The sequence below is a fragment of the Gadus macrocephalus genome, chromosome 12, assembly GCF_031168955.1.
Source record: "Gadus macrocephalus chromosome 12, ASM3116895v1".
Lineage (NCBI taxonomy): Eukaryota > Metazoa > Chordata > Actinopteri > Gadiformes > Gadidae > Gadus > Gadus macrocephalus.
The window spans coordinates 6096221-6117816 of NC_082393.1; the positions used below are offsets into that span (position 1 = coordinate 6096221).

At 42.0% G+C, this 21596-nt stretch overlaps 1 protein-coding gene and 1 long non-coding RNA gene across 3 annotated transcripts in view; both read left to right on the forward strand.

Annotated features, from left to right (window-relative positions):
• The first annotated feature begins 362 nt into the window (after positions 1-362).
• LOC132468927 (gamma-aminobutyric acid receptor subunit gamma-3) overlaps positions 363-21596 on the forward strand; it is a 72694-nt gene continuing 51460 nt past the window's right edge. For both annotated transcript variants that reach the window (XM_060066760.1, XM_060066761.1), the window contains exons 1-2: positions 363-751; positions 1153-1298. In XM_060066760.1, coding sequence (XP_059922743.1) covers positions 699-751; positions 1153-1298 — 199 coding nt within the window. In that variant the 5' untranslated portion in view covers positions 363-698. The remainder of the gene's footprint in view (positions 752-1152; positions 1299-21596) is intronic.
• On the forward strand, positions 8076-8666 carry LOC132469944 (uncharacterized). Its single transcript, XR_009528526.1, has 2 exons — positions 8076-8295; positions 8352-8666. It is a non-coding gene; the product is annotated as an uncharacterized LOC132469944 (long non-coding RNA).

The following is a 21596-nucleotide window of genomic DNA, read 5'->3' on the forward strand; positions in this document are numbered from 1 at the left end:
AGTTCCAATTTCTTTAAAGACTTCATAGACAATAACTAGACAGGCGTCCGTTTTAATTTTGGAAATAATTTGCAGAAGAAAAAAACAGAAGATCAAGAAAGGCTTGTTGGTTTTTATAATTTAGGCCTACATTAATCTCACATATCGTTTCCTACCTCCCCTCCTCCCTCCCTCCCTCCCTCCATCCTTCTCTTCCTCAATGTGATGACACCATTTCCTTATTAGATTACATTTTTCAAAAAAAGGAAAGGAGATTCTGCAGGAACTGGAAAAAGTCTCATGCTCGGGGAAACAACCAAGGCACAACCAAGCAAAACACCCGGGGGGGTTGGGCTGAGGGAGGGGTGGAGTGGAATGGAATGGGGGGCTGGGGGCTCCGGTCTGCTTCCACGTTTAGAGTTTGCGCACCTGCGTGTGACCGCCGATATCTGAGGAGTTAAAATCCTCGGAGATACCAACCCCTACCTCCGGAGTGGGAGGTGCTGGTGCCTGTCTGAGAGCAGTCGACATCCCCGAAACATGGACTGGAAACGGCTGGTGCAACAACACCAGAAATGCGCGAATTATTCGGCTGGATTACAAACTATTGACATGTTTCGCTTCATATATTAGTAGTTCCCCATCTCCATTGTCTGAACAACTGCGCGTCATTCCACGACATATTTGATTTTTTTTTATCTTTTAGGAAGAAAGAAAACATGTCACCGAAATTTTGGGCATACTTGTCACTTTTGTCAGTTTTTCAGACATGGTAGGTGATGCATTTTATTTGACATGTTGAATGTGAGAGTGAAACGGCTGCGCTGCTCTAATTGGATGCAATGTGAACTTGCGGACATGTCCACTTGAACTTAACCTTTTAAGTAATATCGACGAATGCCACTCTGAAAGAAATGTGGACGATGCTCAGCTTAGTAGCCTGCCCTCATTCAGTCTTAAACAATCTGTATTTCATTAAATGTCTAAATCAAAAGATAATTGGTTGTATGCCTATCCTGAGCCACCTATGGCTTAAAAATATACATATCGGTATTAAGTTTGGACATGGATAATAATAGGCCTAATACAAATTACAATTATTAATATAAAAACGGAACCATGGATGACGGTGCCTGAGTTTGTGAACAAAATGTAATTAGTTTTTCTCTCCAGCACTCAAACCGTCGTATACGACGAGGACTACGAGGACGTAACCGTTAACCAAATGTTGGCGCCAAAAACACATGAAACGGACGCCACGGAAATACTCAACAATTTACTAAAGGAATATGATAAGAAGTTACGGCCAGACATCGGAGGTAAGTCCCCCTGCCACCTACACTGCTCTCTGCTCAAGTAGACTACCTGCTAGTCTGCAGCAGGCCTTTGCCTCCCCACTTAGCCTTCATATACTTTGGGACTGAAGTCGGTGTCTCCCAACCTCTTCTCTTTTGCACCTGTATGTCTGTGCAACTGTCAAATATTTTGAATATTTTCTCACCCTTATTATCTTTTAATCAATCACAAATCACAAAAGGTTCATTGAACAATCAGTGTTCGATCCCCTGAACACCAAAACATAATTGATTCCTAGTTAGTCGTGTTGCCTCCAACTAACGGTTAGTAGACTAGACTAGACATAATGGAAGCCATCTTGTCCTATCACAAATTACATAGCAGATGGTATGAATGTTTTTTAATGTTGGCTATTTGCTTTTCCCAATCTCTTTGGTACATAAAATGACACAATAACTAAATCGCTCAGTCCGAACATTGTCAAAAAGATAGGCTACCCCTGCCACCAGACACCAGCTGGTAGATATGACCATTTGGCAGGAAAATCATTCAGGGTTGCATTTTTGAATGATTGCTTGGCTGAAATCAATGGCGTTTTTAGTTTCAGTTTGAGGCCAAATAGTTGTTTACAGATCGATACCTTAACAATCAGTATAAAACGGTAGAATGTATTTAAATGGATTGCCAACTCAGTGTCACTAATATGGCACCTTCAAACACACCTGTGTGTGTGTGTGTGTGTGTGTGTGTGTGTGTGTGTGTGTGTGTGTGTGTGTGTGTGTGTGTGTGTGTCCACACACGTGAGCAAGTGAATGTGCACATACACATGCACCACCCAAATGTGTGTGTGTGTGTGTATGGCTTGTGGTGGAATATGTGTCAGTGTGTGTGCCCAAAGTATCAAAGATGACAGTGTTATTCACTAACAAGGTGATATTATTGCAGTATATTCGTGTCTCAGAAAGAGAGAGCTTTTGCTTGTCAATAACTTTTAATAAGGCCACTGGGGTGTGTGTGTGTGTGTGTGTGTGTGTGTGTGTGTGTGTGTGTGTGTGTGTGTGTGTGTGTGTGTGTGTGTGTGTGTGTGTGTGTGTGTGTGTGTGTGTGTGTGTGTGTGTGTGTGTGTGTGTGTGTGTGTGTGTTGGGGAAGAAGCAGGCTTCCAATCTCCCATGAAATGCATTAAACTAGTGACCCGACGCATTATGTGCTACATAACAGCATTGATATATTTCCAACTGATTGTTACTGGAGGAAGCCACTGCAGGGAGGTCAGGAGTGTTCCACTTCTTGTTGTTATTGACTGGGGCCGGCCAATGAAATTCCCTACCTTGATTTTCTGGTGTGTCTCGTCTCGGCCTGAGAAGATTCTCCAGCTCTCTACTGTGGAATACTTGTACTCGTAGAAAGATACGTACATATCACTACTCCCCAAGTTAAAGCTAGACCATTATATCTGTATAGAAATACCTCATGATCGAATAAAAGATTGCAGTCAACAAGTGCCGCTTGTACAAGCAGTCAAGTTTGAAATCATTGTTGATTTCAAGATAAGTTTTGATTCAACCAATTGAAAATGACAGGGCAGTTAACGGTGCTTGGCAACAGCCATCTTGTGCTGTTAAGGTAGTCTCAGCTACCTCTGGTGCTCTGACTGATTGGCAGCTCTGTAACTGCTGGCTATTTTTACCCTCCGTTCCACAATGTTTATTCTGGCAGAGCACAAGTGGACCTGATGACTGAAGACAAGTGGCACACTACATTCAAGATCCATTTCAATAGAATGGAAATACATGGGGACTTGCCATCTCATCTCTGGTCAGGCCTCGAGAGAGAGATGATGATTGATATGATTAAATTCTACATCTGCGGGAGACACTCTCCCAGAGGTGAAAAAAAGTATCTATTCCTCTCCATTGTCTGGAGCCACCTTTGAAATGACCAATCACTACTTACCTAATGAGAAAGTCTTCCTACTGAGTGCTGGCCTGGAGCTCAAACACTGACTGTCGTGACCCGGACAGTGCATTTGTTTGGTTTCAGCTGCTAAGCTAACCACCTCGGCTGGATTCCAAAGAGTTACTCTGTTCCTCACACTTCAAGCTCCAACATTAGCAATCAAACAATGAACTGGGAGTGATTGGGACGGCTGAGCTGCTTCAGTGTCATTAAAAGGTGGCTTCGAACCGTTAACGATCTGACCAATCACAACCTTCTAACTTTTGATCCAATATTGTATTGCGTTGCCAATAGGCAGCAGTGTTATATGTTAATGTCTGATGACGTATTTGAAGAATCGCTGTTCGGACACACTGATGGCTCCTCTGTCCCACCAAGATGAGTCAGTGGCCGATTTATCTTCTGGTTGGCCCCGAGACAATTTGACAAAAGTGGGTATAATGGAAATCTAGAAAAACATCTGGAGATTTAGCAGGAAGTGCGAGGCAAATAGATACAAACGTTTTGAAAGCAGCTCTGGTTCCAGAGACATGCTCCCCCATTTAGTTTTTCAATTATCCTTCTCCTCATATACATCTGGGCCTCGGGGGGGGGGGGGGGGGGGGGGGCAGCGACATGATTAAATACATTCTCCTTGTCCTGTCATTATATTCTTTCAACACGGAGCCACTTAGCAGAATTACTGGCGATACGATTACAACCCGACTTGCTAGTGACAGAAGTAAACAACCTGATTAGAAAATGAGGTTTGGAATTAACATGCTAGCAATTTACATGCTGATGGTTTTGTGGCGCACATATCCGCACTCTTCAAGGGTGCACATTATATTAACATTGGCTGAGACATACAGGTAGGACAAAACCTTATTTAGTAGTATTTAGATTTTACATGCACATTGCATTGTTCATGTATGAAATCAGTTAAACTTCAGTTGTGTATAGCCAATATCTAACCACCATCACCATATGTCATCCCTTACAACTAGGTTAAATTATTCAATGTTCACCATTTAAAATTAAAATAAACATATGTTCCCACTGGGTGAGTAGCTTGTATATAGGATGAAAAGGTGAAAACCTTGCAGCCGAGGCTAAAAATTGGCGGAGATCAGCGAGAGAGGGAGGGCGGGACTTCCGGGCGAGGGATATCCACAGAAAAGTAATTAATTCTTCTCATTGTTGTTCTTCCATCCCTCCTCCCATCCACCTCTTTTTGCTGGTGTCAGTAGAAGCCTTTCAATGTGAACAGATGCACACAGCTCATAGCAAGATGGACGTTCTTGGCCATCTTGGTTCTGAACACTAGGAATTGAACGGAATGCAGCATGAACGTTCTGTTCCATCACCCTGCTAAGATGGCAGCCAGGGGAATTAGGAAAATTGGCTTCGGACTGGAGAGGACAGACGCATGACCCTGGAAGTTGTAGACTGTATGAGACACAGTAAGGAGAAGACACATTGCTCCAGATGTGTACTTTACAGATCCAAGTGACTGTCAGGGTTCCTCCAGTCTTCCCCGTAGCTCTGGTTCTGTCAGGCGCTGGGTGGTGCCCTAGCTGGCAGTCGCTCTGGGATGACAGGGAAGCCCGGGTAATTGGGTCATGGTGTCCTGGCCTCAGCAGGAGGAGCAGGAGAACCCACATGTCCTCTCTCTCTCTCTCTCTCTCTCTCTCTCTCTCTCTCTCTCTCTCTCTCTCTCTCTCTCTCTCTCTCTCTCTCTCTCTCTCTCTCTCTCTCTCTCTCTCTCTCTCTCTCTCTCTCTCTCTCTCTCTCTCTCTCTCTCTCTCTCTCTCTCTCTCTCTCTCTCTCTCTATTCTTTTTATTCAGATCTCCATTAGCATCCACAGCTGTGGTCGCTAATCTTCCTGGGGTCCACATAAAACAAAAACCATACACAGACATAAACATACATACAGTACAAAAACCTATTAATATCACAAAAGTTAAAAACACTGCAACACTTCAATACATTGTCAAACCAATTTTAACGGCGTTAATTTTTTTAGTGCACGATTAACACCCTTTTGGCTTGGCAAACGTAGTTTTTTCACCTTCTGTCTAGCAACAACTAGTCACGTTAGAAAAACTACAACACCATACCGGATCTAGCTATACCGGAAACAAAAGAACAAGCACGCCGCACAAACTTGTTGGGGCAAGCAAGGATACGGAGTAGGGATGGGCACGAGTAGTAAATTCCAAACTCGAGTGATCGAAGGAATTCCTCGAGGATCAATCGAGTACTCGTTAAATCAAATCTATTTTTAGAATGCAACGCATCTGCAGCAGGAATAGGCCTGATGATGAACGGCAATATTACCAACCAAACATGTAGGCCTAATGCTTATTCTCCATCAAAACAGTCAGAGTTATCAGAGTATTCATTATTTATTTTTGCAAACGTTCAAAACACATTTCCCTTACAAAAATAAATATGCGTCTCACAATTTAAATCACGTCGAACCAAGGCCTGTAACAGTTTAAAAAAAACGAAACAAGTAGCCTAACCATTGCAAATAAATGCTTAAAGCTGCAAATAAAACGGCAGCAAATGGACTATGGAAATACTCAGCGTTGTGATCTTCTCTACACGCCCGGGATTACAGCTGCGTCTTGCGGCGGTGAAAATATAGCCGACACACTTTCACTTTCACCGTTGCTGCGGGTCTGCTTTCCCGAACTCACTGTTGTGTTTCAGGAGCATATGTTGCCGCATAGTACTTTCTGGTAGCTCGATTTCGCTTGGCATATTTTACATTTCACCTTATGATCTGCTATTTCTTTAAAGTATTTCAATTCTTCGCTGCGGTTTGCTTTAACCGCCATCTCTTAACTTTTTGAATTCTGGCGTGCCTGCACACGCCACGGAACGCGCCATGGAAATGGATGCATTTAATTTTCTTTGTGCCCACGTCATGCGTTAGTGGCGCCGACAGAAAATTGATACATTTGCTTCAGAAAACTTTGTTTGTGTGTGTATATGCAAACTCGAGTTTGCCTGTCCACCAACCGAGTTCATTTGTAACGAGTAGTACTCGAGTAATCGATTCCTCACGCCCATCCCTAATACGGAGAAGGTGATAAACTCCTTAAAAGTGTGTGTGTGTTTGTGTGTCACTCTGTTTGAGGCTGCAAGAGAGTTCAATATTGTCATTAGCTGTTACGTCTTTCTGACCAATCGCAGTTCAAGGCCCACCTGGGCTGTACCACTTCAGGAGGGGCCGCTCAGTTACTCCCCTCTAAACAAAATCGACTTGGTTGCGACGTTGACAGTTTGTGAGTGTTGCGTCTGTTGAGTGAGTGAGAGGTTGCGGGCGCACAGCTCAGGCTGCCGGACGGTGCTGCACGGAACTTTTATAAACGCAATATTGTTATCCCACAGTAATCAGCCCGACAGCCCCGAAACATTAACGGCCCACCGGGAATTCTCCCGACTCTCCCGATTACCATGTGTGTGTGTGTGTGTGTGTGTGTGTGTGTGTGTGTGTGTGTGTGTGTGTGTGTGTGTGTGTGTGTGTGTGTGTGTGTGTGTGTGTGTGTGTGTGTGTGTGTGTGTGTGTGTGTGTGCGTGCGTGCGTGCGTGCGTGTAGGAATAGGAATAAGGAATAAGGAATAGGAATAATCTTACTGTCCTTCTCAAAACTCTCTGATCTCACTAAAAGGCTAGCTGCACGAAATCAAGGGATATTTAGAATAGAAAAAAATGTACAATTAATCGCGAGTTAACTATGACATTAATGCGATTAAATATCTTAATCGCTTGACAGCACTAATATTTACCCTTGATGCTTCTTATGCTAATGGGTAAGGAATTCCACTGACTGACGGCTCTGTAAATGACCGCCTGGTTCAGTTGATTTGTTTTGGGCTGTGGTCAAAACAGCCTTTTCTGACCAGTCTATTCATATGACTGTGCTTTGAGCCTGTCTTAAAAAGCTGTCCTGAAAAAAGAATCCGGTTTCCTATCAACAACGGCATTTTGGGTTTGGGTTACTTTAGCCTCAACGGTCAACCATGACAGACTGTTGTGCATCTTCATGACATTAGTTTTAAAAGTACATTGAAGAGCCAATCTTGCAGCTCTATTTTGAGCAAGCTGGAATTTTTTTATATGTTTTTTAGCGGTGCTGGACCACACAACCATACAGTACCCTAAGTGAGAAAAAAAATAGAGCCTAAATGACCTGATTCCTGACTGAAGGTGTCACATAGTAAGAGCATTTTCTAGTCATAGCAATACCCTGTCCCATTTTACAGCAATTTAATCAATATGGTCTGAACATAACAACTGATCATCTATTATAATGCCAAGTAATTTAATTTTCCTTACTTGCTCTATTGGAATACCACCCATAGATAGATTTAAACAGGAGTCTCTGGCAATCCTTCTCCTGGTACCAATAATAACCATGCACTTTGTCTTAGTGATGTTTAATAGTCATTTGTGGTCCTCTACCCAATCAGACACAGTTTGTAATTCTTTGCATAATACATCAGTCAGTTCCTTGCATGTAGACGCAGCACAGAACATAGTTGAGTCATCAGCATATTACTACTTTTGTCTGTTCCAGAACATAGGGCAGGTCATAGGTAAAAATAGAAAATAAAAGAGGACCCAGACAGCTTCCTTGAGGCACTCCATATAGGACATCTTTTCTGACTGATAAGCTTCCATTGAAAACCACTCTTTGCCTCCTGCCAAACAGATAACTCTCCATCCAAGAGAGGGCAGTATCAGCGAACCCATAGCACTTGAGTTTACCAATTAGCAGTGCATGATCAATAATGTCAAAAGCCACACTAAAATCAAGCATAAGGGCCCTTACATAGTCTACGCATACGCGTCCAAAAGGCTACGCGACGCGACGCTTCGGCCACCATTATGCGTCGACGCGTAGCAAAACGCGTCCTCCAAATCTTTGATACGCGACACGCCGATCCATGCAATACCATGCGTTGTCGGTGGGGGCGATACTGCAAATATTGTACATTATTACTACTATAGGTTATATTTACAGAAGAACATATGAGAGGATGCGGGAACGTGATAAGAATGACTTGACGTCTCTTTTACTAATTATCTGTGCCAATTTATGCAAACCCTTCCACAGGGTCAAAGTGCTATTTTGATGCGCGACATCAAACATCTGATGCGGGATTGTGAGCCATTTTAATGATCTTCTTGTCACCCGATATTCATTCTATTACTGGCCTTATTTGTTTTAGTGTTAGCCTATTTGAATTAATTACGTAATGTTTTGTGTTCACGTTCTATGTGAAACATAAATGTTCATGTTCTGTGTGAAACATAAGTTCAGTAGCCTCTTTGAGTGAATGAAATTTGAAAGCGTGAGTGTGTAGTGAATGAAAAATGTGTGCGTGTATGGTGGGACTATTTTCTGTATTTGATAAATAAACCCCTTTTCTCTAATAATGTTGCCTACCATATAATTTCTGTGGACATTATGCGCTATAGCTTAAAGCCTTTGGCTATAGGCCTACACTTAAATAATTCATTCATCTGTCAAGGCAATAGCTCGTTGTATAAACATTTTATATGGATATGAATTAATGAGTTTGACGTAAACCAAATTAGGTAACTTGTGTAACATGATAACTAATGAATCAAAAGTCATGCTTCCAAGTGACCAATGTATATACATTTATTGGTCAGTGCGCAATACCAATCGTAGCACATTGTACTGGTGGGGAAACACGCCAGCATCTGACAAAAAATAATCTGCCAGCTGCTCCCTGACAAGGGCCGGTTTTGGTGAGAGTCGGGAAGATATCGGATGACTCGCGAAAGGAGATCATCAAACTTTGGCGCCGACATCCGAAAATACTGGAAATGCCTCTCCTCGTCCATGCTTCGCATTGGAAGCACCAGAGAAACAAATTCCCCATCCTGATCTCGTGTGGTATTTAAAGGGCGCACATACCACCGCCTATCTCTGCGCTTCATCACTCTTCTTCCGTAGCCACTTTGATCGGAACGTGGAACGTTCCGATCAACGTGGAACGTTCCGTCACCTGGAACGTCCCCCCGCGAAAACACCGGTGACTCTGCTGCCACCCATGGCGTGAGTGGTGTATTGCATGTCATGCATTGCCCGCGACGTTCGCGTATGCTGTGTAGACTATGAAAGGAAGCGCGTCGCTCGCGTCACTCGCGTCGTTTACGCGCGTTGCTCGCGTCGACTATGTAACGGCCCTAACAGTGCCCACAATTCTTTTGTTGTCCATTTCTTTAAACCATTCGTCATTCATATGAACAATGGCAGAGTTAGTTGAGTGACCAACTCGATATGCATGCTGGGATTTTGTTATAAGTTCATTATTAATAAAATAGTCTTGAATTTGATTATAAACAATCCTTTCCAATATCTTGCTCATGCTCAGTACTGGTAGTAGACTGATGGGCCTACTATTAGCCCCAGAAAATATAGCTTTTTTTTTTTTGGCAAGGGGATCACTTTAGCTTCTTTCCATAATTCATGGCATGAGGAGTTGGTCAAACATCTATTAAAAATATAACATACAGGAACACAATGCTCTCTGGCTACAACCTTGAGTAGTATCCCATCCACATTGTTAATTCCAGGAGATGCTTCATCAGAGGTGTAAAAACATTTCCTCATCCATTTCAGCGTCGACATTTTTAAATTCAAAAGAACACCGTTTCCCTTTCATAATTCAATTGTCAATCAATGCATGTGATAGAGCGCCATGTTTAGGAGTCATAGTGGCTCTTAATTTATCAATTTTATCAATAAAAAAATCATTAAAATAATTAGCAATTTCCTGTGGTTTAGTAATGGAAACACCTTTACAGTCAACGTACGTGTTGTTCATGTTTGATTTCCGTCTCATAATTTCATTCAGTGTTTTCCATATTTCCTTGTGGTTGTTTTTAGCATCACTGAGCTTCTGTTGATAATCTTTTTTCATGTTCTTGTTCAGTTTCGTAACCATGTTCATTAATCTACAGTATTTTTCCCTATCATTCAGGCAACCTGATTGATTTGCAACCTTTTCAGCATTATCACGCTGAGTCATCAAAGCTTTCAGTTCCTTACTCAACCATGGAGCACTGTTATTTCTAGCTGTGTGTTTCCTTAAGGGGGCGTGCTTGTCAGCCACCTTGGTTAGCTTCTCCATAAACTTACTCAATATCTGGATAATTCTCCAAACACACATCTGACCACTGCTCATCACTGATGTCCTTCACATAGAGGTCATGATTAAACGTCCTGAACGACCGGCAGAATTTTATCTTGTTTCCTGCCTTAGGAACCTTGATTTTTCTAGGAATGGCAACCAGGTTATGATCACTGAAACCTATGGATAAAGATATAGATTTTGAGCAATGCTCTGGAACATAAGTATAGATATGATCAATACAGGTTGATGACTTGGTACCGGTCTTATTAATAAATACCCTGGTTGGTTGGTCAACAACCCGGGTTAAATTAAAAGTATTGACTTTTGAAAGAAGCTTCTTCTTCAGATGGCAATCTGAAGAAAGGTAGTCAATGTTGAAATCTCCCAGCATAAACAATTCTTTGTTTTTGTCAGAAATGTTATCAATGAGGTTACATATTCCTGTCAAGTATTCTATTCTAGCATTCGGGGGCCTGTAACAACAACCGAGCAGTATAGGCTTTGAATGTGGTCGGTGAACCTGAACCAAAAGAGCCTCTTTATCATCCACCATTAAATCATTACTCACTTTAGCTGGTAGTTGACTCTGTATACATGGCCACACCACCTCCATTTTTATTCCTGTCTTCCCTAAACAGAGTGTAGTTCTGTATACTCAATTCAGCATCCTCTAAAGAGGAGTCTAGTTGAGTTTCACTCAAAGCAAGGACATTTATGTCATTTGTTTGGACAATTTGGTCTATTTCATGGATTTTGTTTCTCAGACTACATGTAGTCTGAGAAACAAAATCCATGAAATAGTCCAAATTGTCCAATGTATGTATACAAATGAGCAACTACAAAGCCCTTTTTTGGTAGGCCTAGGTTTAAGCTTGTCAATTTGTTTTTGTAGAGAACCTTAAATTAACTGAATGACCTAAGTCTACCTTTGGCCTTGTACTCATGTACTCGGTTAAGCTCTCGGACTCACTTTGTTGTCGCACTTAGATCTTTCTTTAACTTATCGATATCACTTTGAGTAGGGCTGGGCGATATGACGATATATATCATGTGATGATATAAAAATGTCTATCGTTTCATATTATGCTCTATCGTTTTAATATCGTCTTGTCGCAAATCACACTCTTTACGGCAATATTTTACGTCATTTGGACGACGCTTTACATTCTTCCGCACGGCACATGAATGCAACACAAACAAACATGGCGGAGAGTGAACGTGACAATTCTGAACAGGAGAAGGACTCCGACGACCAGCCAAGACAAAGTGAGCTCATATCTAAAAGAGGGGCTACTTCTATCGCATGGTCATGGTTTGGGTTTGAAAAGTCGGACACGGACCAGAAAAACGTACTTTGCAAAGTATGCCGCAAACCGGTCCCCTCACCAGACTCAAACACCACCAACTTATTTTACCACCTACGAAAGAATCACGACAAACAGTACGGAGAGAGTCTATGGATGAAATCCACAAAAGTACAGTCCTTAAAACTTATTTGTTATATTATATATTTTTATATTGTGAGCCTTAATTTGCTGCATTGGTTTAAACTTGAAAGTGTTCCATGTTTACATTTCGTATTTTATATACCAATATTTATGTTAGGCCTGTATTCATTTTTGTTTGCCGCTACAATACAAATTTCTACTGTTAAAGACTATTGGTAAGGTTGGTTTTAATATTTTTGAAAACCAACCAAAAAAGTGTTTTCTATTTACCGTTTTATATTTATACATTCATATTTTATATTTTGTTGCATGCATAATTTGCACAAATGTTCTAAATAAAAAGGAGAAAAATAACCATGAGTAAGTTATCTTTATTTGTAGAGTATATAATTCAAAATGTAATATGAAATAGGCCTTTTCATGTGGTCATTTTATATAAACTAATTATTCATTAAATTTACAGAAAATGTGCTATATCGTGATATAAATCGTTATCGGGATATGAATGACCTATATCGGGATATGATATTTTGGTCATATCGCCCAGCCCTAACTTTGAGAGTAATTCAGGCTCACCTTAATTTCTTGTAGCTCACTCAGAACTGAGTCCACTCTTTGGTGGAGTCCATGATCATTTGAGAAAAACTGCGAAATGCAGTCTCCTGCCTCTTCAGCAGATCCTCATAGAAGTTCTTCTGTTGGTCCAGTCATTCCATAACGGTGTCCATTGTCACAAACTCAGGATCACCAGGATCATCCTTTGAAGCACCTTTTAGTCATAGTCATTTAGTCATAGTTGAACAGCTCCAACTTTCCTAATCCAACTTTTAGAAATGATATACAGCAGACTTTCTTACCAAGATGTTACCATTAGTATGTTTGTTGCTGTTTACAGCTTTGGAACTCAATCCTTCAGATATCTCCACTTTTAAAAACCATCCACCATGTATGAAGCTATGGAAGGAGGTATTTTCAATAGCACAACATATGGCTCTCAAAATGTTCAAAGAATTATTGTTAGAAATCAAAGAAATTAGAGAAGTCCTTCACAAACAAACTGGAGTGTTAGTGTCAGCGGCCATCCAAGATGGCCGCTTACTGGCAAGGAATGGAGGGACAGGTCATTAAGGAGCAGGCAGGGGTTAGACTGTACAGAGAGAGATCATTAAGGAGCAGGTAGGGGTTAGATAGTAGGGATGGGCACGAGTAGTAAATTCCAAACTCGAGTGATCGAAGGAATTCCTCGAGGATCAATCGAGTACTCGTTTAATCAAATCTATTTTTAGAATGCAACGCATCTGCAGCTGGAATAGGCCTAATGATGAACGGCAATATTATCAACCAAACATGTAATGCTTATTCTCCATCAAAACAGTCAGAGTTATCATTATTTATTTTTGCAAACGTTCAAAACATTTTCCTTACAAAAAGAAATATGCGTCTCACAATTTAAATCACGTCGAACCAAGGCCTGTAACGGTTTAAAGAAAACAAAAACGAAACAAGTAGCCTAACCATTGCAAATAATTTAAAGCTGCAAATAAAACGGCAGCAAATGGACTATGGAAATACTCGTTGTGATCTTCTCTACACGGCCAGGATTAAAGCTGCGTCTTGCGGCGGTGAAAATAGCCGACACACTTGGTCGCTGCGGGTCTGCTTTCCCGAACTCAACGTTGTGTTTCAGGAGCATATGTTGCCGCATAGTACTTGTAGTACTCTGGTAGCTCGATTTCGCTTGGCATATTTTACATTTCACCTTATGATCTCCTATTTCTTTAAAGTATTTCAATTCTTCGCTGCGCTTTGCTTTAACCGCCATCTCTTAACCTTTTTAATTCTGGCGTGCCTGCACACGGCACGGCACGCACCTCACAGAAATTTGATCAATTTAATTTGCTTTGTGCCCATGGCATGCGTTAGTGGCGTTGCACAGAATTGATACATTTGCTTCAGAAAACTTTGTTTGTGTGTGTATATGCAAACTCGAGTTTGCCTGTCCACCAACCGAGTTCATTTGTAACGAGGAGTACTCGAGTAATCGATTCCTCACGCCCATCCCTATTAGATAGTGAATACAGAGAAAGTTCATTAACAGCAGGTAGGGGTTAGACAGTACAGAGACAGGTCATTATGGGGCAAGTAGGGGTTAAACAGCACAGAGACAGGTCATTGAGGAGCAGGTAGGGGTAAGACAGCACAGAGACCGATCATTAAGGAGCAGTTCAAGGTCAGACGGTACAGAGAGATCAATAAGGAGCGGGTAGGGGTCTACAGGTAGGTTGTGGACATTGTGGTCATCACTATAACAGGATTAAAGATGACAGCACCTAGATGGGAGAGGGAGAGCCGCAAAACATCACAACAAAAGAGTCTGTGTGTGAGTGTGTGTTTGTCTGTTTTTGTGCGTGCAACACGTGTGTGTTAACAAGCTCCCTGAACTATTTTACCAAGAACAAAAAGTTCCCTGTACAATTTGTTGTTTTATAAACCACTCAATCTTTTTTTTTTATAAATGAGCACATGTTTTTGTCAAGGCACGTTCAGAACATTGTTGACTCATGTTGAACTTCAATGCATCAAAATAATACTCTAATAATAGTTACGTGTTCACATGCGGTTGGAGCCCAAAAATGGAACCGTTGTGACAGAATGGATCAGCATAATTGAATTTTATGTAATCTGCTTCCTAATTCATTTTGTCCATCTATCCATGGCATTTCAAGTGATGGAGAAAAGTAATATTTAACTCTAGCCAAGCTTTACTTTTACTAAACCCCTTCATCACAACAACAGCAGCAGCAGCAGAAGCAGCAGCAGCACAGACTCGTTAGAGGCCAGTTTGCAAGCTGCTGCTGTATCTTTTCTGGCTCACGATTCCAACTCTTATGATATATATCCAAATCTTAAGATCTATATCCAAGAAAACATGGCTCATTATTTTAAATATATATAATAAACAAAACAAGAATTGATTTTGTGTACGTTGTTGGAGGAGGTGAAGGATACAACGACGGCGGTGAGCTTACAAGCAAACACGGATCAGTGAGCTGGGGGTTTGGCTCAGATGCCGATGTCCAGTGGTCCTGTTGTAGTGGGGCTGTGTTTGTATTGAGGGATAAACCCTCTTCACGCCTTCTTCTCTGTTGAGTCAGGATAAGATGTTTTCTCTCCAGAACACAGCTCTGGCCCCACTGCCTCCCCCCGTCTCTCCCTCTCTACGCTACTCTACTCTCTTCACCAACTTATATTTCTTGTCTCGATATTATTTTCCCTTCATTCCCTGTGTCTCTCGCTCACTTACTATTTTCCTCTCTCTCTCTCTCTCTCTCTCTCTCTACTGTCTGACTCTCAGACTGCTTTCTCTTCTCTGCATCTCTATCTCCACCTTCTCTCGCCCCTCTCCATTTGTCTCCCTCCTCTCCATGCCTCTGACTATTGGAAGCTTTCAGTCAGCTACTGATTAGAATGGCCTGGTGTAAAAGAACGTCCCCATACCCCTGCACGTCATTTAGCATCTCAAAGTCAAGTGAAATGACCATCCATCACACGGTCCATCCGGGGTCTGACGGCACTCCGCAGAGCCTTTCGCGGTTCCGTTCTGTCAGCAGTTCCCCGTATCACTTCGGGGTCTTTTTGCTGTCCCTCCTCACAGGTACAAAGGTTAAGAATATAAGGAGTATCATATTAGGACCCTAGGGTATAATGATCATAGAATATAGGGACACTAGAGACTCTAGAGCAAAAGTACTCTAGAATAAAAGGACTAGAATATAGGGACTCTAGAATTTGGGGAATTCAGAATAGAAGTACTATATAATACAGAAGGACTCTAGAATAGATGATTCTAGAATATAGAAGGACCAGAACATAGGGGCTCTACAACGGAGGGCCTCGAGAGTATACAAGGACTCTAAAATATAGAAGAGATCTATATGAGAACAACTCTGAAATATAGGGACTCCAGAAGGCAGAAGTGGCCTATTTTCTGCTCAACAAAACGCTGCATTATTCATAAAGTAGGACTGCACCGCTAACAGTTTTCCCTGCTGAAGCCGATCTCCAGTCCTTTGAACTTTGTTTTTGTTAAGAAAAGGTTTAGGATAATTTAGGAATTGGCTGTCATCAACAATATATGCAGTACATTTACCTTTTTTGGTCCTGTACACAAGTAAAAGTTATTTTTTACCTTGATTACTTACTCCATAAGATCATAGGTTTAGGTTTGTAAGTAATAGTTTAAAGAACAATGTTAGAGACAACTAGGTTGGGTCAGTGCGGCCCGTGAACCGGAACTAACCAGACGTCTGCATTAACAACCAGCACTCCTCGTCCACGTGTCCCTTCAACACCCTTATGAACAGACAGAAATAGACGCTGTATGAAAGATTTGATGCTGATATTTTGTTATTCAAGGGCCAAGTTCAACAAAGGCTGATATATGTAAAGTATCTGATATTGTTCCCTCAAACCTAGTTTTATTTGTTTCCAGAACACTTCTGCTAGTGGTGCATCTCTGCTTCACTGCGCCGGTGCTCTGTTCCCTAATACATGATACTGTCAGGGTTAGTTTGGCTTGCATCTTAAATCAACCGTATTTCTCCAGGTGCATCAGGTTTAAATGCTGATCTGCATATTATATTATTATTTATAAATTATACACTCAGCCTGATAAATAATACACAAGAACTTCCCTGTTCATACACTATGGGTTGCCGCTGAGGTCGGTATATTTAGGGCATCTACAGCAGTGTATCTAACCTATGTGTCCCGATCCCACGGGTCTCTCAATATGCATATTTGGGGTCTTGGGCACTGCTGGCTTATTATAGTGCATTTTTTATGTTAACATATTTAATTTAAAAGTTGCAGAAGGTCGTAGCCACGGGCAAACTGCTATTAATTGCCTAGTGTTGCACGATGTGCATACTGGAACATTGGTAAAAAAAAGGTTTATGTGATGGGGTTACAACAATGTGTGTTGAAGCAGATGAAGAAAAAGAGTTTGGGTCGCAGGAATGTTCAGACCTGAAACCCGGAAGGTTGATGAAGGGTGATGTTCGTTTGCTGATAAAGGTATTGTCAAACCAACAAAAGACTCTCCCTCTAACAAGTGCACATGGTGGTTTTCAATGGACTAATAAGTTGATGCCATAGAGCTGTAGGCCTGTTACTAAAGCTGTCACAAAACCTGAGGCAGGTCCTGAGTTCTCAAACAACAAGAGTATTAATAGGAATTTAGAACCTTTATCGCATGGTGATAATCTTTTGAAACTTGACGTTTCAATTTGCTTCGCACATTAAACTGAATTTATATGCAGTGCACGTCTGTTTGTATATCACAGTCTAAAATCTAGATAATTTTTAATTAATAATATTTAATTTAATGTAGAAAAACTCTTTATAATTCTCTCCTCTCTACTTTACCAAAAGAAAACAATGAATAGATGTAACCTAATAATGGCTATCTTTATACACTTTATTTATTTCACATGATAAAACATTGTCCTGAGACACAAAAAGGTACCCAAGTCCAGGAAGTGAACTGCAGCCTGCTCAAGCTTGTGCATTCAGAGCACTGGAGTTGGAGTTCCGGGGGTTGAGACAATAACGAATTATCAACAAATGTTAGTTAAATCATTAATAAATGTTGCACAAATTAAGGGTCGAAAGAACAGATATTTTTGCCATTTTCTGCACTTAGACATCACTTCCTCCCTTTTATTTTTGCAAAACCAACCAGGTTAAAATAAACTATGAATCAGCCCATAGGCAATGCAACCGAGAGTCGCGGAAGATAACTTTTTTCATTCACTTATTCCCTTTAAGGGTCTGGTGGCCTTAAAGGGAATACAGTGACAGTGGCATTGGCTGTCATAAATGCCTCCACAGGGGATGACTTCAAGCCTTGCTGCAGTGGGATAGTCATAATCTTATCTGCAGTGGAGGATGCCATAATCTTCTCTACAGTGGATTATTTAATGTCTACAGTGGTTGATTTAAAATGCGTCTACAGTGGATGTTATCATCAATGCCTTCACAGGGGATGACGTCATTAGTATCCAGAGCCCCAAACGTCCCTGGGAGAAATCAGCAACAACTTTATTTCCTGGTTGCAGATACCTTTGATTTGATTTAATATGCATTCATTGTCACTTTCCCCGGCAGACAAATTAAAACTATTATATTACAGGAGAAAACTATCTAGGTGCATCTAAACCCTGAGGGATTATTAATAACTCAAATTGCCAAGAGTTAATTAACTTCTGGTTTGCGTTCCTAACGGCCACCTCACAGTTCCCAGCTCCACATCTCTGCTCGGCGCCATGGTCACATGCAGACTGCGGAGCGAACCTTGGGCAACAGAGCCAATCGCCTCAGGTGTTCCTTTTCAAAGGACTGTAACAAAGAGGACTCATCTCAGACTGTCCAAAGTCTCTCAGCCTTCCCTTCCTTACTTTTCTTAGTTAGTTTCCCCACTAATAGTACTAAACAATTGACGACATTTAGTTGTTAAGTAGGTAATTAAGGGGCAGGTAGGGGCAAGGGGGGGCTCAATGATGCCTAAAAGTAGACCATGGACAGTCGTGAACCCAGAACCTTTTGGTTGGGAGTCGGAACACCCTTACCACTAAACTGTGCTTCCCCCTGCACTTCACATTTACACCTCATATTCATGCATCACATTTATGCATCTGGTCTACGCCGGCACACACGTCACACCGATATCAGTTGGAGAATCTCTTGTGAATCTCCTTGATCAAGGGTTCTCCAGTCCTCAAGAATACGACCATCCAGCTGTCAGTCGACCTGCTCCCTCCAGCCCCTCGGATCTGCTGCTGAAGCAGAGACCTCAGAGCTCTTAAAGCTTCATCCATTCACCCCTTCATCGAACCACCCCTTTTTCAATCCAAAACAACAGTGATGGAGTGGGGCCGGAAGTTCTTCCAAAGTGAAACCCATAGGGTGATCAATAGCTGTGAAAAACCGATTTGTGCATCTTTGTAGGAGTAGTGAGGAGCAGTGCAGCTGCCCCTGGTTAAGCAGGAGAAGATGGGTCCTGGCTGAGCCCTGTAATGACCCCATACGAGAGTGCTTAGCCCGAGCACAGCACAGCTGACAAATCTCCATCTTAAAACCATCAGCACAAAATCAATTAAAATGATATCAGTCTCCTAACAGGGTCTGGGTTGTAATGAAGGCAAGGGGCGAGGAGGAGGAGATAGTGGTTGGTGTTCGGAGGAGGAGGAGGCGGTCATCTTGAGGAGGAGGTGGTGGTGTTGGTTGGGAGGAGGAGGTGGTTGGTGTTGGGGGGAGGAGGAGGTGTTGGTGGTCTTGAGGAAAAGGAGGAGGTGGTGTTGGTTGGGACGAAGAGGAGGAGGAGTCTGAGGAGGTAGTTGGTGTTGGGGGTGAAGAGGAGGAGGTGGTGGTAGTTGGAGGGAGGAAGAGGAGGATAATTCTGAGGAGGGCGGTGGTGGTGTTGGTTTAGAGGGGAGGGACAGGTCCCCATCTCAGAGGCCTGTAGCTTTGAATTACAGTCGCTGCTGGACACCCCGGACCATTATGCTTCCCTGCCTTTGCGACGGACATCCAACCTGAGCCCGGGGTTGTAATTACAGGACGGGACAGGAATACGAGCTCGTATTTTCCACCGCGCCGGTCCGTCGTTACTGCCCGGACAAATCCCCTTCTCACTGTAATTTCGCACAAACTGGAACACAACCAAAATTGAGCGGATGTGTTGTCAGGAATATTCATTGTTTGACAAATTGTTTGTGCTTAGAGAATAGCCAGTCAAAATTCTCCGCTCTCTATATATAACGCTTTCTAATAAATGTCTCCCATCTGTCCTTTCTTAAATGTGTTTGTTTGTGACATCTGACATGTGTCCCTTACGTAATCTAATCGGCTAAGAAATTGGACCATCTCATTATATACACAGGCCATCAGTGGTTTGGCTGCCTCTCTTTCTCCCCCAGGCTCATAATGGATGTTCATGGGGTTTTGATGGTCATTAGGCCCGTCATTGGGGCTGTTGAGGCTGAATTAATTAACACATCCATCCAGCAGTCGCGGTGAAAGCTCTGCAGTCAGACAGGGGTAACGGTGGGGGAAGAGGACAGGAGAGGCAGGAACAGAGGCCAGGATCCCAGTCTTCCCAGGGGAGTACGTCATCTTTCAGATGGGTCCCTGATGGCGGGGGAATCGATGCAGGTCTGCGATCTGTCTACCGGGTCTCACTGAGGAACTTGGAGGGAGGCATGTTGTGTGTGGTCCAGTGGCTCTGTTTAATGAATGTAAGAATTCCGTTTTCATGCAAAAGTTGTTGCCATATTAGTGTTGTCGCCAGTCGCAGTCCACACAGAGAATACCAATTCACACACCTTCTCTCAATTTAGCCAGCAGGAAAGGTCTGAATCCCGTGACGATTAGGCACAGGGCTGGTGGTTCAGCTGTATCCATTTGGGAGACCGTTTACAGCTTTCGGTGGTGAAAAAGCACAGGCTTAACCAGCCAAAACAAAGAGGGGAGATGTGGTCAGACATCTATCAGGCGGAGTGTGGACATGGCCCTAGAGGAGGACGTTAGTGATGAAACCATGTCTATTACCAATTGGCGCATTCACCAGGGAAAATAACATTATTTTCTGTAGTTTCTGCCTCAAAAGTTTAAGACCTTAAAGACTTGTAGGTTATAGAAGCATGGGGAGCCGAAATGTATTTTAGAACGTCTGCAGAGTCAGCAGGTTCCTTGATTACGACCTGTCTCAGTGTTAAATTGAAGCAGAAAAAAAGTATGTGTTGCAATTTTTTGTGTTTACAAATGGTGCCAGACTATCACAAGATATCAGGTGGGTGTTAGAGGTACTTTGCTTTATTTGAAGCTGAAGCTGCTCGATTCTTGAAGGCACAATGAGAACGATTAGAAAAGATCTGCTTCCACATATTCTGTATCAATCGCAAAGACGCAAGACACGACTATAAAACCAAGGCACCATAATAATTGACATTTTGATTGAATTTGAAAATACGATGTTAATCATCTTTTTCATGATGAAGTATGAAATCGATTGTGCAATCTGATAACATTTCATCGCTCAATATATTAAGATGACCTCATTGACACATCTGTAAACTTGAGAATTTAAATAACCAATGACGCACTTCTAAGAGTCAACAGCCACTAGATTATATTTAAAAATCTGGCTTTTGAACATGAATTTGTAAAGTCTTCGATTTGATGTGAAATTCATGTATATCGGCAATTGTATAATTTCAATTGATTTGGAATCAGCCATCACCATTAAGGTCTGTTCATTCAATCAGTTTCACTTTCATTGCTCAGATGAAAGTGATGCTCTCCTTTTTTGCTGCGATATTAAAGCAATTCAATGTTGAATCCCCGATCATCAAGCCACAGATGAATTCACTTGTATATAGAATAAACGGTGTATATACTGTATATATATATTCTATATCTCTCCAGTGTTGAAAAGAGCACTTTTAGAAGCTGTGATGAATGGAAGTAATTAAGTTGTCTTAGCAGAGAGATGGTTGCAGATGATGGGGGACATTAAGGTGAGCTCCATTCATTAGAACCACTCTCCCCAAGGCCCGGGCTCAAACCCGAGGCCTCCCTCTTATTATTGAACCCCTTTACTTTGTCTCTATTGGACTCACACACACACACACACACACACACACACACACACACACACACACACACACACACACACACACACACACACACAC